The sequence below is a fragment of the Microcaecilia unicolor genome, chromosome 1 (assembly GCF_901765095.1).
Source record: "Microcaecilia unicolor chromosome 1, aMicUni1.1, whole genome shotgun sequence".
NCBI lineage: Eukaryota > Metazoa > Chordata > Amphibia > Gymnophiona > Siphonopidae > Microcaecilia > Microcaecilia unicolor.
The window spans coordinates 385,078,536-385,095,068 of record NC_044031.1 but is presented as its reverse complement, the minus strand read 5'-3'; the positions used below and the strand labels follow the sequence as shown (position 1 = coordinate 385,095,068).

General features: G+C 49.3%; 1 protein-coding gene across 1 annotated transcript in view; it reads left to right on the top strand.

Annotated features, from left to right (window-relative positions):
* TNRC6B (trinucleotide repeat containing adaptor 6B) overlaps positions 1 to 16,533 on the top strand; it is a gene marked incomplete at its 5' end in the record, with an annotated part of 663,786 nt that overhangs the window by 87,594 nt on the left and 559,659 nt on the right. Inside the window, 1 exon segment of the mRNA XM_030210577.1 lies at positions 5,630 to 5,805. Coding sequence (XP_030066437.1) covers positions 5,630 to 5,805 — 176 coding nt within the window.

The window sequence follows — 16,533 nt, the reverse complement described above, 5'->3', positions numbered from 1 at the left end:
GTGGCTTCAAGCGGTTGTACCCAGTGCAACTGGACCATCTCAGGAAAGACACCCATTCTTGGTGTCTTCAGTGTCTTGGGCCCAACATAGCCCTGTTAACAGTGTTCTCTATCTTCAGGTTTCCCTAGAGGCTCCACGTGAAAAGATTTTTGGAGCCAGGTCCAGTTCCTTGGCGTCGAGTGTCACACCGGCATTGGGAGTTTCTGTAAACATGGCTACTTCAAGACCTCTAGACACTAGGAGCAGTGAGGTATCGAGTGGGTCTGCTCCTGTCTCGAGGCCTCCTGCTATGCAGGTCCCCCCGAGACCGTTCATCATTGGACCCAACCCTGAGGCACCGTGAGGATTTGACGTTGTCCTTGTCGGCACTGTGGAGCATGGGTGATGTGCTTCAGGCGAAGGCCAAAAAGCACCAGTCACCCTAAATACACTGTGCAGGGAGCTCAGGGGCAATGAGGGACACGACACCTGAGAAGCATCAGCTCCAGGAGGATGGCTTTCCCTCCATTCAAGAGGTACTGATATGATTGCCTCCAAGCAGCCAAGATCCCGCTGCCGTATCGCCCCCAGCTGTTCTGCAACCTGTGCCTCAGCCGACACCCCAGCTTTTCCTGATGTTGACCCTTGATGAGTGCATCTGTTACAAGAAATGATTTACTTGGGGGAAAGAGCTCTAGAGCACTTGCTACTATTTATAATTTAAGAGCAGGCGCTGTATTTATAAGTTTTAGGATATTAATTTCTCCACTAATCACCAAAGGTGATAATTGCAATAAATTAAATATCTCTGTTGAAATGCAGTATTCTGTACTGCAAGATTAACCTTAACAGATACCATATACTCAGAACACAAAGAGACTATATTTTTAGCTTCAATATACAAATCATGTAAACCAAACGAGAGGTAGGTCTTACAGATCTTTACAGATAGTCTGTGCTTAAGTAAAGTAGCAGGTCTAGATCAAAAGTTATGTTACTTACAAGTCCTTGTTACATAGTATGAACAGCATGAGGTAAGCACACGTTTGCAGAAGAGGTCCTCATAGCAGGCAGGTCCCAAGAGTGAGCATCAGGTTCCAAGAGAGAGCAGCAGGTCCCAAGCGAGCTTCCCAAGAGAGAGAGCTGGGCTGTTTTCAGGCTTTTTATAATGTTCCCCGAGTTGTAGTTTGCAGGGGATCTTGGGTATTGTAGTTTGTAGGGGGTCAGATGCCATCAGCCCTTTGTCTTTACATGTGCTGAAGTCTTATCTGAAGGGGGGGGGGAGCACTGAGTCCTTTGTGGCAAGTGGTTTATGACTTCCTGTTTATCCTTTCATTCTGAGTCAATAGCTGGAGTTATACCTTCCCAGACTCTCTGACTGCTTCAGTTTTTTGTTCTCTAGAGATGTCTTGGTGACCCTCCCAGCCAGCTTTTGTCTCTGTTAAGTGTTTGTAATTAACTGGCCCTGCTATCAGAGGGTCCCAGGAAAAAGGGGAAAGAAGGTATTGAAATGCAGTTTCAATACATCTTTTAAAAGCTGCATTTTTATATTGGTATATCTGATTCAGCATAATCTGCTCAATAATTCTGACACCAAGTTACACATCCAGTCCTTGTTTCCTGAGCTGCTGGATGGCCTCTTGGAGGAATGTGCCACAGTATCAGGGGTGCTTGCTCCTGCCATACCTCCCATTGCGATCCCACCTGGCCCTCGGCCTGCGGTGCAGCCAGCGATGCCAGCACTGCTTGCAGCCCTGGTGTCGACTGGCGCCGAGGCGGGGCTCCCCCCCTCCCCCCAAACATTGGTGGAAGAAGCTTCGCTGGGGTCGAGGCAGGAGCCGGTCTTTTGACACTGCTCTAGAGGCCATGGTTCCTTGGCATCGAGGCAGGCCAGTCTCGGTCATCTCATAGGGATATTTTATCTGACACTGAGGAGGAGTGCTCATGGGAATCAAAGGAGGATCCCAGATACTTTTCCTCCAATAAGTCTTATGTGATTCCTTCTGAGCCCTCTCCACCACCTGAGAGGAGACCGTCTCCACTGGAGAGCCTCTCTGTCCCATTTTTTGTGAGGGAAATGGCTGATACTATTTCATTCCCTGTAGGAAGTGGAGGATGAGCCCAGGGCCAAGATGCTCTAGGTCCTGGACTATACCTCCCCTTCTAAGGAGGCTGTGATGGCCCCTCTCCATGAGGTACACAAGGCACTCCTTTTTAGGAGCTGGGCATCCCCTCTGTCGGTCCCTGTTGTCCCCAAGAAGCTTGACACCCAGTACCAGATCCATGGTGAGTGTTTATTTGCGGAACTCAGTGAGACAGCTGTTCTGACTTGGTTGATATGTTCCCTCCGGAGCAGGCCAAGCCTTTTCGCCACTTGGTCAAGCAGCAGAGGGCATGTCGAAAGTTCTCGGCCAGGGGCACGTACACTTTTGATGTATCCAGGATCTCTGCTCAAAGTATAGCAATGTACAGACTCATGGCTGTGTGTTTCTGACTTGGAACATTCTGTTCAGCAGATGTTGGCGGATATCCCTTGCTGGGTTGATAATCTTTTTGGAGAGATGGTTGAGGAGGTCGCTGACCAGATCGAGAAACACACTGATACCCATCTCTTCTCTCTCCCGCTGGATGCCTTCTTCATCCACCTCCTCATCTAGGAAGTTTTTTTGGCAAGTCAAGGCATGCCCCCTACTACTACTCTGAACATGGGTGTACTCTTTTGGATCATCAGCCTGCTCAGGCTCATCCCCAGCATGCTCATTCTCATCAACAGCTTGCGCCTAAGGTCCCTGCTGCTTCCCAGTCAAAGCAAGGGATAAATTTTTGACTAGCTCCAGCAGAGCAGAGCCCAGTAAAAGTTTCCGTTCCGGATGACTTGCCAGTCAGGGGGAGTTTAAAAGTTTTTCACCAAAGGTGGCCTCATAACCTCTTACTAGTTGCCCACCAGTCCAAATTGCCCACTGAGAGCTCATTCATTTAGCTCTCAGCAGAGGCAGATACTTGCAGAGGAACTCTCCGTCCTTCTGAAGGCCCATGCGGTCGAACCTTTTCCACCAGGGGAAGAAGGGCAGGGATTCTATTCCAAGTACTTCCATTTGCGCAAGAACTGAGCATATGCATCCACCAGTATTGGTGGCTGGAAGCACAGCCTCCAATATTCAGAAGGCCCAGGGGTTCCATGGAGAGTGTCTTCAGCTGGTGAGGTTTAGGGATCCCCCCCAGCCAAGATAGTAGTTGTTTACATTTGGTGGGTGAGGTGTTGGAGACGAATTGCCTGCTGGCTAAGTTGCTGTTGCACACTGCTCTTATTTTGTGGAATGGCGCTATAATATTTTAATAAACACAAACTCTGCAGTTCCGCAGAAATTAGGGTTACCATATTTGCCACGATAAAAAAAGAAGACACAAAATAAAATGTAGGCACACCCTTGTGCTGCACAGTCACCCCACCCCACCCCAAAGAAAGCCAGATGCTATAAGCAGTGAAAATACTGGTAAAGTAACAGAAATGCATTTTCTTTGGTACTTTAAATACAAAATGAAAATATGTACATTTCTAAAAAAGCAAACATCTATGAACATCATCTTCAACTGGGTGACCGAACAGTTGGATGTGGGAGGGGCGCTTGATGTGGTATACTTGGTTTTCAGCAAAGCCTTTGACACGGTTCCGCACAGGCGACTGATAAATATATTTAGTGCCCTCGGTATGGGACCTAGAGTAACAGATTGGGTTAAAAATTGGTTGACTGGTAGAAGACAGAGGGTAGTGGTAAATGGAGTTTGCTCTGAAGAAAAGGATGTCGTCAGTGGAGTACCGCAGGGATTGGTCCTAGGGCCAGCTCTTTTTAACGTCTTTGTGAGCGATATTGCAGAGAGGCTGTCTGGTAAGGTTTGTCTCTCTGCATATGATACTAAACTCTACAACAGGGTGGACACCCTGGAGGGTGTGAATGACATGAGGAAGGACCTAGTTAAGCTAGAGGAATGGACCTATATTTGGCAACAAAGGTTTAATCCCAAAAAATGCAGGGTCATGCACTTGGGTCGCAAAAATCCGAGGGAACGGTACAATATAGGGGGTGAAGTGCTTCAGCGTGTGAAGGAAGAGCGGGACTTGGGGGTGATTGTGTCTGATGATCTTAAAGCTTTCATATAGGTAGAAAAAGCGACGTCCAAAGCCAGAAGGATGCTTGGGTGCATAAAGAGGAGCATGACCAGCAGGAAAAAGGAGGTGATAGTGCCGTTGTATAAGTCTGGTGAGGCCCCATTTGGAGTACTGCTTGCAGTTCTGGAGACCGCACCTACGGAAAGATATAAACAGGATGGAGTTGGTTCAGAGGGCGGCTATGAAATTAGTAAACGGTCTTGAATGCAAAAATTATAGGGACAGGCTTATGAACCTCAACATGTATACGCTAGAAGAGAGGAGGGAGAGAGGAGATTTGATAGAAACGTTTAAATATCTCAAGGGCATTTATGTACAGGAAGAGAGCCTTTTTCAAATGAAGGAGAGCTCTGCAATGAGGGGGCATATGACAAAGTTAAAGGGGAATAGGCTTAGGAGTTACCTAAGAAAGTATTATTTTACAGAAAGGGTGGTGGAGGCATGGAATGGCCTCCCGGTGGAGGTGGTGGAGTTGAGAACAGTTCCAGAATTTAAAAAGGCATGGGATAAGCATATGGGATCGCTTAGGAACAGGTAGAATTGGGGGTTACAGAGGATGGGCAGACTGGATGGGTCATTTGGCCTTTATCTGCTGTCATGTTTCTATGTTAAGCATGTCCCTCTTTCCTTTCCCTCCCATCCATGAGCACTATATCCCCCTCTCCTCTCTATCCCCATCTATCCCCAGTCTTTTTTCCATCCTCTCTTCACCCACTTTTTTTTTTTACAGCCCCTCCTCCCTTCCCTTCACCCACACACCCACCTTCATGAATCCATTTCCCTCCCCTCATGTAACTTATCACAGCCTGGTGGTCTAGTGGCCAATTTGGGGCAGAAAAGATCCCACTCTTTCCTGCCCGGTGCTGCTGCTGACCTGCTCACTGCCAGTGTTGCTTCAAAATGGCTGCCAAGACTTAAAGCAGAAGTCTCGCAAGGCTGCCGCTTGAAGTCTCGGCAACCATTTTGAAGTGGGGTTTTTTCCTGCCCCAAAGTGGCCACTAGACCACCAGGCCACATCAAGGTACCTGAGGGTAGGGCACCCTGAGGCCTGCCCACCTGCCCAGAAACCTGAACAAAAGGGCAGGCTGGTAAAAATTGCCCGGACATCCGACAGTTCCCTGAAAAAGAGGGCATGGTCCGGGGAAACCAGGATGTATGGTAACTCTAGCAGAAGTCCCTTAAGAGTTTTGCCTTGCTGTAAGGTTTTTATCTTCCATGTTCCTCCAATACCAAAAAAGCGGAATGCTGGAGAAAATGCTAAGTGCATTTCTAATGCTGCAATCTGGGTTTCACTGTGACTTTGTTTTGATTTTTGCTGTTTGAATTGACTTGAAGTTTTTGTCAAATTAAAATTTTTAATTATTTTAAGATTCAAAGGAGCAGTATCTAGCTATATGTTACTGTTGTAGCTGGAGATTTCAAAAACATATTTAAACATATGAAGCACTTTTTTAAGTAAAGCTGTTTGTGACTGCTTTTTAGGTACAAAATCTATGCAAGATGGCTGGGTAGAGAATGAAGGACCAGTAACAGGAGCACGGCATGCCAGCTGGGAAGAAGAAGAAGAGGGAGGAGTCTGGAACAGTGCAGGCTCTCAGGGAAGTAGTTCTTCCCACAACTCAAGTTGGGGACAAGGAGTAAAGAAACCACAAATAAAGGTAATGTCTTCTGTTGCAGGGATTTATTTTAACCTTTTACTCTTTTCATTATCATTAATAAGTTATAAGGTTTAACAGCAGTGGTCAGAGCCAGGGATGAAGTTCTTTGGTATTGGAGAAAACCCTCACATAGATGTCAGTACATTTCAGGTCTGATCTGCAGCAAACCCTGTATCAGAGCAACAGGATCATACCCGTAGCTTTTCATTTTACTTAATTTGTGGTGAGTAAAACCATTTGTGATGCATATTGTCAGTTCTCCGAGGACAAGCAGGCTGCTTGTTCTCACGACTGAGTTGACGTCCACGGCAGCCCCTACCAACCGGAATAAAACTTTGCGGGCGGTCCCGCACGCAAGGCACGCCCACCGCGCATGCGCGGCTGTCTTCCCGCCCGTGCGCGACAGTTCCCGCTCAGTCTTTTCTTTTTCGCGCTGGAGAGAGCCGTGTTCGTCTCTCTCTCTGTCAGCCCCGGAAACCGGATCGTGCTTTTGATGCGAGTTTTTCTTCGTTGTTGTTTCTTCGATTGTTTTATTTTGTTCTACAAAAAAAAAAAAAAAACAACTTTGTTTTTCCCCTCGTACTTTTAGCGGGGGCGCCTCATTGCGGCCTTGTGGCCGCGCGGTCGATTTATTTTTCGAGGTGTGAATTTTACCGCCACCATCGACGACTTTGACTTCGCCGATGCGATTTTTCCGTCGATGTCCTCGAAGGTCCCGAGTGGATTTAAGAAGTGTGGTCGGTGCGGCCGGCATATCTTGCAGACCGACACACGCTTGGTGCCCTACTACTACTAACTAGCATTTCTAAAGCGCTACTAGGGTTACGCAGCGCTGTACAATTTAGACATAGAAGGACGGTCCCTGCTCAAAGAGCTTACAATCTAAAAGACAAGAGAACAATCTAAAGACAAGTGAACAATCTAGAGGACGAGTGAACAGTTAATCTGATAGAGTGGATAGATAGGGGCATTCTGTCTATCTAGAGCGGTTAGGTGCTGAAGGCAGCATAGAAGAGGTGAGTTTTAAGCAGAGATTTGAAGATGGGTAGGGAGGGGGCATGGCGTATGGGTAAAGGAAGATTGTTCCAGGCATAGGGTGAAGCAAGGCAGAATGAGCGGAGCCTGGAGTTGGCAGTGGTGGAGAAGGGTACTGAGAGAAGGGCTTTGTCCTGTGAGCGGAGGTTACGGGCGGGAACATAGGGGGAGATGAGGGTGGAGAGGTAGTGAGGAGCCGCAGACTGAGTGCACTTGTAGGTAAGGAGGAGGAGCTTGAATTGTATGCGATATCTGATTGGAAGCCAATGAAGTGACTTGAGGAGAGGGGTGATATGAGTATATCGGTTTTGGCGGAATATAAGACGTGCAGCAGCGTACTGAACTGATTGAAGGGGGAATAGATGGCTGAGTGGGAGGCCGGTGAGGAGTAAGTTGCAGTAATCAAGGCGAGAGGCTGGAGCACGATACCAAGACGTGCACCTTGTGTCTCGGTTTACGGAAACGGACACAGGTGGCGAGGCAAGTTCTTCGGGACCGTCTTTTCGGAACTTGCGCCGGCCCCTCGACTTCGACGGCATCGGTGTCGACGGCCGGATCTTCGGTACCGGTACCGATGTCCACGAAATTGGCACCGACGGCACCGACCCCAGGAGCACAGGTCCCATTGGCCCGCCGGTCTTCCGGAGATGGCAGGGGTGAGCGGCCGCGTGGGCAATCGGCCCCGGTCACTCCCTCTACCCAGTGCCCTCGGGACCGAACCCTGTCGGACCCGATCCCTCGAGGCCGAGGGGGATCTACCTCCTCCTCTTCGGTACCGCCGAGCGCCGATGATGGGCACCGGAAAAAGGCTAAAAAGCACCGTCATCGGTCGCCCACGGCGCATGTGGCTACCGGCTCTACAGATGACTCGACGCCGAGGAAGCGGCAGCGCCGGGAGGAGCGTTCCCCCTCTGTGGTAGAGGTATCGCTACGTCAGGGCACCAGTACTTCGGTGCCGTCTCCTGGACCCGAGCAGATTCCGGCACCGGCACCTCTACCGGCCCCCTCGCCTTTCCCGACAGCGGGCCTTGACGAGTGCCTCCGAGCCATCCTTCTGGGGATCCTGGAAGGGCTGATGCGCCAGACTGTGCCGGCGCCGGGGGTGCTTGCGTCCTCGGCGCCGTTGATGGAGGCGCCGGCGTGCTCTAGCCCGGTGCCGAGGCCTTCGACGCCGCTTGCGGTGCCGGTCTCGACCACCACGCAGGTGGAGTCGATGGAGGGAGCTTCATCCCCGCCGGCGCGGGAGTCCACCGCTCGACGACGCCACCGAGGACTCGGTGCCTCGAAATCGAGCCGGGCCCGGTTGAGGTCTGAGCTACAGGAGCTCATGTCCGACACCGAGGAAGAGGCCTCGTGGGGGGAGGAGGAGGACCCCAGATATTTCTCCTCAGAGTAGTCTGTGGGCCTTCCCTCCAACCCCACTCCTTCACCAGAGAGGAAGCTCTCGCCACCTGAGAGCCTCTCTTTTGCCTCCTTCGTCAGGGATATGTCTATTTGCATTCCCTTCTCTGTGGATGAGCTGAGGGCCGAGATGCTCGAGGTCCTCGACTATCCATCACCACCTAGAAAGTCCTCCACGGTACCGTTGCACAATGTCCTCAAAGAGACACTGCTTCGGAACTGGTTGAGACCTTTATCTAACCCCACCATCCCCAAGAAAGCGGAGTCCCAATACAGGATCCACTCAGACCCAGAGTTAATGCGGCCTCAATTGCCTCATGACTCGGCGGTCATGGACTCTGCTCTCAAGAGGGCACGGAGTTCGAGGGATACCGCCTCGGCGCCCCCGGGGCGGGAGTCTCGCACTCTGGACTCGTTTGGGAGGAAGGCCTACCAATCTTCAATGCTCGTGACCCGCATCCAGTCCTACCAGCTCTACACGAGCATACACATGCGGAACAATGTGAAACAACTGGCGGACCTGGTCGACAAGCTCCCCCCGGAGCAGTCCAGGCCTTTTCAGGAGGTGGTCAGGCAGCTGAAGGCGTGCAGAAAGTTCCTGTCCAGGGGTATATATGACACCTGTGATGTGGCATCTCGTGCTGCGGCCCAAGGTATAGTGATGCGCAGGCTCTCCTGGCTGCGTGCCTCTGACCTGGACAACCGCACCCAGCAGCGGCTGGCCGATGTCCCTTGCCGGAGGGATAATATTTTTGGTGAGAAGGTCGAGCAGTTGGTGGACCAACTACACCAGCGGGAAACCGCCCTCGACAAGCTCTCCCACCGGGCGCCTTCAGCATCCACTTCAGCAGGTGGACGTTTTTCCCGGGCCAGGCAGGCTGCGCCCTACGCCTACAACAAGCGTAGGTACACCCAGCCGGCCCGAAGGCCTCATCAGGCACAGGGACAGTCCCAGCACGCTCGTTCCCGTCAACAGCGTGCGCCTAAGCAGCCCCCTGCGCCTCCACAGCAAAAGCAGGGGACGGGCTTTTGACTGGATCCATGGGAACATAGCCGCCATCAAAGTGTCCGTACCGGACGATCTGCCAGTCGGGGGGAGGTTAAAACATTTTCACCAAAGGTGGCCTCTAATAACCGCCGACCAGTGGGTTCTCCAAATAGTGCGGTGCGGGTACGCCCTGAATTTGGCCTCCCCTCCACCAAATTGTCCTCCGGGAGCCCAATCCTTCAGCTCCCAGCACAAGCAGGTACTTGGAGAGGAACTCCCCGCCCTTCTCAGCGCCAAGGTGGTCGAGCCCGTGCCACCCGGGCAGGAAGGGCAGGGATTCTATTCCAGGTACTTCCTTGTGGAAAAGAAAACAGGGGGGATGCGCCCCATCCTAGACCTGAGAGGCCTGAACAAATACCTGGTCAAAGAGAAGTTCAGGATGCTTTCCTTGGGCACCCTTCTACCAATGATTCAGAAAAACGATTGGCTATGTTCCCTGGATTTAAAGGACGCATACACTCACATCCCGATACTGCCAGCTCACAGACAGTATCTCAGATTCCGCCTGGGGACACGGCACTTTCAGTATTGTGTGCTGTCCTTTGGGCTCGCCTCTGCCCCACGGGTGTTCACGAAGTGCCTCGTGGTGGTCGCGGCGTATCTACGCAAGCTGGGAGTGCACATGTTCCCATATCTCGACGATTGGCTGGTCAAGAACACCTCGGAGGCAGAAGCTCTCCGGTCCATGCAGTGCACTATTCACCTCCTGGAGCTGCTGGGGTTTGTGATAAATTACCCAAAGTCCCATCTCCAGCCAGTCCAATCTGGAATTCATAGGAGCTCTGCTGAATTCACAGACGGCTCAAGCCTTTCTTCCCGAAGCGAGGGCCCACAACCTCCCGTCCCTCGCTTCCCAGACCAGAGCGTCTCAGCAGGTCACAGCTCGGCAGATGTTGAGACTCCTAGGTCATATGGACTCCACAGTTCATGTGACTCCCATGGCTCGTCTTCACATGAGATCTGCTCATTGGACCCTAGCTTCCCAGTGGTGCCAGGCCGCCGGGAATCTAGAAGATGTCATCTGCCTGTCCCTCAGTTGCCGCAATTCGCTGCGCTGGTGGACACTTCGGACCAATTTGACCCTGGGACGTCCATTCCAAATTCCACAGCCCACGAAAGTGCTGACGACGGATGCATCTCGCCTGGGGTGGGGAGCTCATGTCGATGGGCTTCACACCCAGGGACTGTGGTCCCTCCAGGAACAAGATCTTCAGATCAACCTCCTGGAGCTCCGAGCGGTCTGGAATGCACTGAAGGCCTTCAGAGATCGGCTGTCCTATCAAATTATCCAAATTCGGACAGACAATCAGGTTGCAATGTATTACATCAACAAGCAGGGGGGCACCGGATCTCGCCCCCTGTGTCAGGAAGCCGTCGGGATGTGGCGTTGGGCCTTCCAGTTCGGCATGCTTCTTCAAGCCACATACCTGGCAGGTGTAAACAACAGTCTGGCCGAAAGACTGAGCAGAGTCATGCAACCGCACGAGTGGTCGCTCCATTCCAGAGTGGTACGCAAGATCTTCCGAGAGTGGGGCACTCCCTCGGTGGACCTTTTCGCCTCTCAGACCAACCACAAGCTGCCTCTGTTCTGTTCCAGACTACAGGCATACGGCAGACTAGCGTCGGATGCCTTTCTCCTCCATTGGGGGACCAGCCTCCTGTATGCTTATCCTCCCATACCTTTGGTGGGGAAGACCTTACTGAAACTCAAGCAAGACCACGGCACCATGATTCTGATAGCGCCTTTTTGGCCCCGTCGGATCTGGTTCCCTCTTCTTCTGGAGTTGTCCTCCGAAGAACCGTGGAGATTGGAGTGTTTTCCGACTCTCATTTCGCAGAACGACGGAGCGCTTCTGCACCCCAACCTTCAGTCTCTGGCTCTCACGGCCTGGATGTTGAGGGCGTAGACTTTGCTTCATTGGGTCTGTCTGAGGGTGTGTCCCGTGTCTTGCTTGCCTCTTGAAAGGATTCCACTAAAAAGAGTTTCTTTTTCAAGTGGAGGAGGTTTGTCGTTTGGTGTGAGAGCAAGGCCCTAGAACCTCGTTCTTGTCCTGCACAGAACCTGCTTGAATACCTTCTGCACTTATCAGAGTCTGGCCTCAAGACCAACTCAGTAAGGAATCACCTTAGTGCGATTAGTGCTTACCATCATTGTGTAGAGGGTAAAGCCATCTCTGGAGAGCCTTTAGTCATTCGATTCATGAGAGGCTTGCTTTTGTCAAAGCCCCCTGTCAAGCCTCCTGCAGTGTCATGGGATCTCAACGTCGTCCTCATCCAGCTGATGAAACCTCCTTTTGAGCCACTGAATTCATGCCATCTGAAGTAGACCTGGAAGGTCATTTTCTTGGTGGCAGTTACTTCAGCTCATAGGGTCAGTGAGCTTCAAGCCCTGGTAGCTCATGCTCCGTATACTAAATTTCATCATAACAGAGTAGTGCTCCGCACTCACCCTAAGTTCCTGCCATAGGTGGTGTCGGAGTTCCATCTTAACCAGTCAATTGTCTTGCCAACATTCTTTCCCAGACCTCATACCCGCCCTGCTGAACGTCAGTTGCACACATTGGACTGCAAGCGAGCTTTGGCCTTCTATCTGGAGCGGACACAGCCCCACAGACCTTCCGCCCAATTGTTTATTTCCTTCGACCCCAATAGGAAAGGAGTCTCTGTCGGGAAACGCACCATCTCCAATTGGCTAGCAGATTGCATTTTCTTCACTTATGCCCAGGCTGGGCTGGCTCTTGAGGGTCATGTCACGGCTCATAGTGTTAGAGCCATGGCAGCGTCGGTGGCCCACTTGAAGTCAGCCACTATTGAAGAGATTTGCAAGGCTGCGACGTGGTCATCTGTCCACACATTCACATCACATTACTGCCTCCAGCAGGATACCCGACGCGACAGTCGGTTCGGGCAGTCGGTGCTGCAGAATCTGTTTGGGGTTTAAATCCAACTCCACCCTCCAGGACCCGAATTTATTCTGGTCAGGCTGCACTCTCAGTTAGTTGTTCTTTGTAGGTCAATTTCTGTTATACCCTCGCCGTTGCGAGGTTCAATTGACATGGGTTCTTGTTTTGAGTGAGCCTGAGAGCTAGGGATACCCCAGTCGTGAGAACAAGCAGCCTGCTTGTCCTCGGAGAAAGTGAATGATACATACCTGTAGCAGGTGTTCTCCGAGGACAGCAGGCTGATTGTTCTCACCTACCCTCCCTCCTCCCCTTTGGAGTTGCGTTTTTTCTCATTTCTTGTTTGTCATTCAACTGAGCGGGAACGGTCGCGTACGGGCGGGAAGACGGCCGCGCATGCGCGGTGGGCGTGCCCTGCGTGCGAGACCGCCCGCAAAGTTTTATTCCGGTTGGTGGTGGCTGCCGTGGACGTCAACCCAGTCAACTGCTGTCTTCGGAGAACACCTGCTACAGGTATGTATCATTCGCTATTTGGCTGAGACGGACATTTAAATGCATGAACATCACAATATGGGATTGTCCATTAGGTTCATTGCTTCCACTGTGTTTCTTCATAATATAGTAACAAACTTTTGATTGAAATTACTGTTGCCTTGCACCAACAGCTTTAATTGGCTATTTAAAATACGTTTTATCATCAACAGGAACAAATACTGCTGTATTGCTACAGTTTAAAAAGGTGTAGAATAAGAAGACAAGTTTATCTGAAAGGTTTTCAATATTTACTCAAAGTGTCGATAACTTGTAACATGATAGAAAACAGTTATAAGCTCTTATATCGTTGATACTACATTCTTCAGAGATTGTTGTGTTTGATTAACTCTGGGGCTTGTTACTGTTAGCGACTGTGTGTGGCTCTGGGGGATATGTACTATATTTGGTGGACTTGTCCCAAGGTGCAGTCTTTCTGGATGATGATTCTCACTTTGCTTCAGCAGATTACTACGTGCACTACCTTTACAAGAAGAGATGTCGTTTTCATTTTAAGACAGTTGGCGTAAAGCCTGAAATGCACAAGCTAGCTACAGCTTTTTTATGGCTGGTAAACTAGCCTTGGTGTCAGCTTGAAAGAACCCGATTGCACTGTTCTTGGCAGTTGTTCTTCATAAATTGGATCATTTCTATCTTATGTCTAAGTTGTCTGCCATCTGTTCTGGACAACTGACAGTGTTCCATATGAGGAAAGTCTGAAGCGTCTAGGGCTTTTCAGCTTGGAGAAGAGATGGTTGAGGGGAGTTATGATAGAGGTCTATAAAATAATGAGTGGAGTGGAGCGGGTAGATGTGAATCATTTGTTTACTCTTTCGAAAAATACTAGGAATAGGGGGCACATGACGAAGCTACAAAGTAGTAAATTTAATACGAATTGGAGAAAATTTTCTTCACTCAATGTGTAATTAACCTCTGGAATTCGTTGCCAGAGAATGTGGTGAAGGTGGTTAGCTTAGCGGGGTTTAAAAAGGGTCTGGACAGCTTCCTAAAGGAAAAGTCCATAGACCATTATTTATTTATACATTTCTATCCCACATTTTCCTGCTGGCTGCAGGCTCAATGTGGCTTACACAATCTGCATGAAATACAATTATACAGTTGAAAGTAAGGTAAAAATAACAAAGTAAGGTATTAAATTGACTTGGGGGAAATACACTGCTTATTTCTGGGATAAGCAGCATAAAATGTATTGAGTTTTCTGGGTTCTTGCCAGGTATTTGTGAACTGGATTGGCCACTGTTGGAAACAGGATGCTGGGCTTGATGGACCTTTGGTCTGTCCCAGTGTGGCAATACTTGTGTACCTATCACTTATGGAGGAAGCAATATTGGAACCCGGCTATCAGTGCTTCTACTTAAACCAAAGTGGCTGAAGGTTCCAAGTAATTGTTGTTTTTGCTTGTTTGGGGGGGGGAGACGGACTTTTACTGTTTATATAATTTTGTGAGCTTGTTTGGGGGGGGGGGGGTGGAGGTTGGGGGTGCTTATAGTGTTATTGATCTATGCTACAGCTCTCTGAGTGATCTTCTGGTCCTGTATTATTGACTTGTGTGGTTTTCTATATGTCTTGCTACATTATTTATTTATAGTACATTTCTACCCCACATTTTCCCACACATGCAGGCACAATGTGGCTTACATAGGATTAAGAAAAATAACAATACAATATAATAAGAGAGATGTTAAGAGACATTAAGCAAGTAAGGGGGCATATCAGAATCAGGGAAAGCAAGTGGAATTATTTATCGGTAAGACTATAGGAGGGGTAGGTTAATCCAAATAGGTGAGTTTTCAGCAGCTTCTTGAACAGTTGGTGATCCATTTGCATTTTCAAGTATTTCGGCAAAACATTCCAGTTCTTAGCACAGGAGTAATGGAAAGACGAAGAGAAGATAGTTTTGTATTTGACGCCTTTACAATTTGGGTAGTGCAGGTTGAGATACAAACGCGAGTTGGCTACTGCGTTTCTGGGTGGGAGGTCGATAAGGTGAAGCATATACTCCGGAGCTTGCCCGTAAATGATTTTATGAGTTAATGAGCAGATTTTAAAAGAGATACGTTCCTTCACGGGCAACCAGTGGAGAATGAAACGCAGTGGGTGAGCATGTTCAAAACGAGATTTTCCCAGGATTAATCTCGCCGCTGTGTTTTGAGCGGTCTGGAACTTTTTCAAAAGATATTCATGGCAACCTGCGTAGATCCCGCTGCAATAATCTAGATGAGATAGCACTAACCAATGAACAAGGGTACGAAACAGTTCTCTTGTGAGGCAGTATCTAATCTGCCGAAGCCTCCACATTGCATTGAACATTCTTTTAGTGACAATTCGTACATGGTAATCCAGATGCAAATGCTTGTCCAAATTCACCCCGAGGAGCTTTAGAGTACTAGAAATGGGGATCCTTACGCTAAGCCCCCTCCCTGCCCGTCTTCAAGTCTTTGCTTAAAGCCCACCTCTTCAATGCTGCATTCGGCACTTAACCCTTACCGTTCAGTGAATCCAGACTGCCCCAATTTGACTGCCCCTATCGGACCGACCGTTCACTTGTCTATTAGATTGTAAGCTCTTTGAGCAGGGACTGTCACTCTTTGTTAAATTGTACAGCGCTGCGTAACCCTAGTAGCGCTCTAGAAATGTTAAGTAGTAGTAGAAGGACCGCGAGGGACTGGCAAAAGTACACCTGAGAATGGAATGGATATAGCACCGTTCACGGAAGAGAGTGTGTATCAACAACTTGGAAAGCTAAAGGTGGACAAAGCCATGGGACCGGACGGGATCCACCCCAGAATATTGAGGGAGCTCAGAGAGGTCCTGGCGGGTCCTCTTAAAGATTTGTTTAATAAATCCTTGGAGACGGGAGAGGTTCCGAGGGACTGGAGAACGGCGGAGGTGGTACCTCTTCACAAAAGTGGTGATAGGGAAGAAGCTGGAAACTACAGGCTGGTAAGCCTCACTTCGGTTATTGGAAAAGTAATGGAAGCCATGCTGAAGGAAAGGATAGTGAATTTCCTAGAAGCCAACAAGCTGCAAGATCCGAGAAAACATGGTTTTACCAGAGGAAAATCGTGCCAAACGAATCTCATTGAATTCTTTGATTGGGTAACTTGAGAATTGAATCATCGACGTGCTATAGACGTAATCTAATTAGATTTTAGCAAAGCTTCTGACAACGTTCCTCACAGGAGGCTCTTAAATAAACTAGATGGGCTGAAGATAGGTCCCGAAGTGGTGAACTGGATTAGGAACTGGTTGACGGACAGACGACAGAGGGTGGTGGTAAATGGAGTTCGCTCGGAGGAGGGAAAGGTGAGTAGTGGAGTGCCTCGGGGATCGGTGCTGGGGCCGATTCTGTTCAATATATTTGTGAGTGACATTGCTGAAGGGTTAGAAGGTAAAGTTTGCCTATTTGCGGATGATACTAAGATTTGCAACAGACTGGACACCCGGAAGGGAGTGGAAAGCATGAAAAGGGATCTGAGGAAGCTAGAAGAATGGTCTAAGGTTTGGCAATTAAAATTCAATGCGAAGAAATGCAAAGTGATGCATTTAGGGAGTAGAAACCCATGAGAGACTTACAGTGGTGGAAATAAGTATTTGATCCCTTGCTGATTTTGTAAGTTTGCCCACTGACAAAGACATGAGCAGCCCATAATTGAAGGGTAGGTTATTGGTAACAGTGAGAGATAGCACATCACAAATTAAATCCGGAAAATCACATTGTGGAAAGTATATGAATTTATTTGCATTCTGCAGAGGGAAATAAGTATTTAATCCCTCTGGCAAACAAGACCT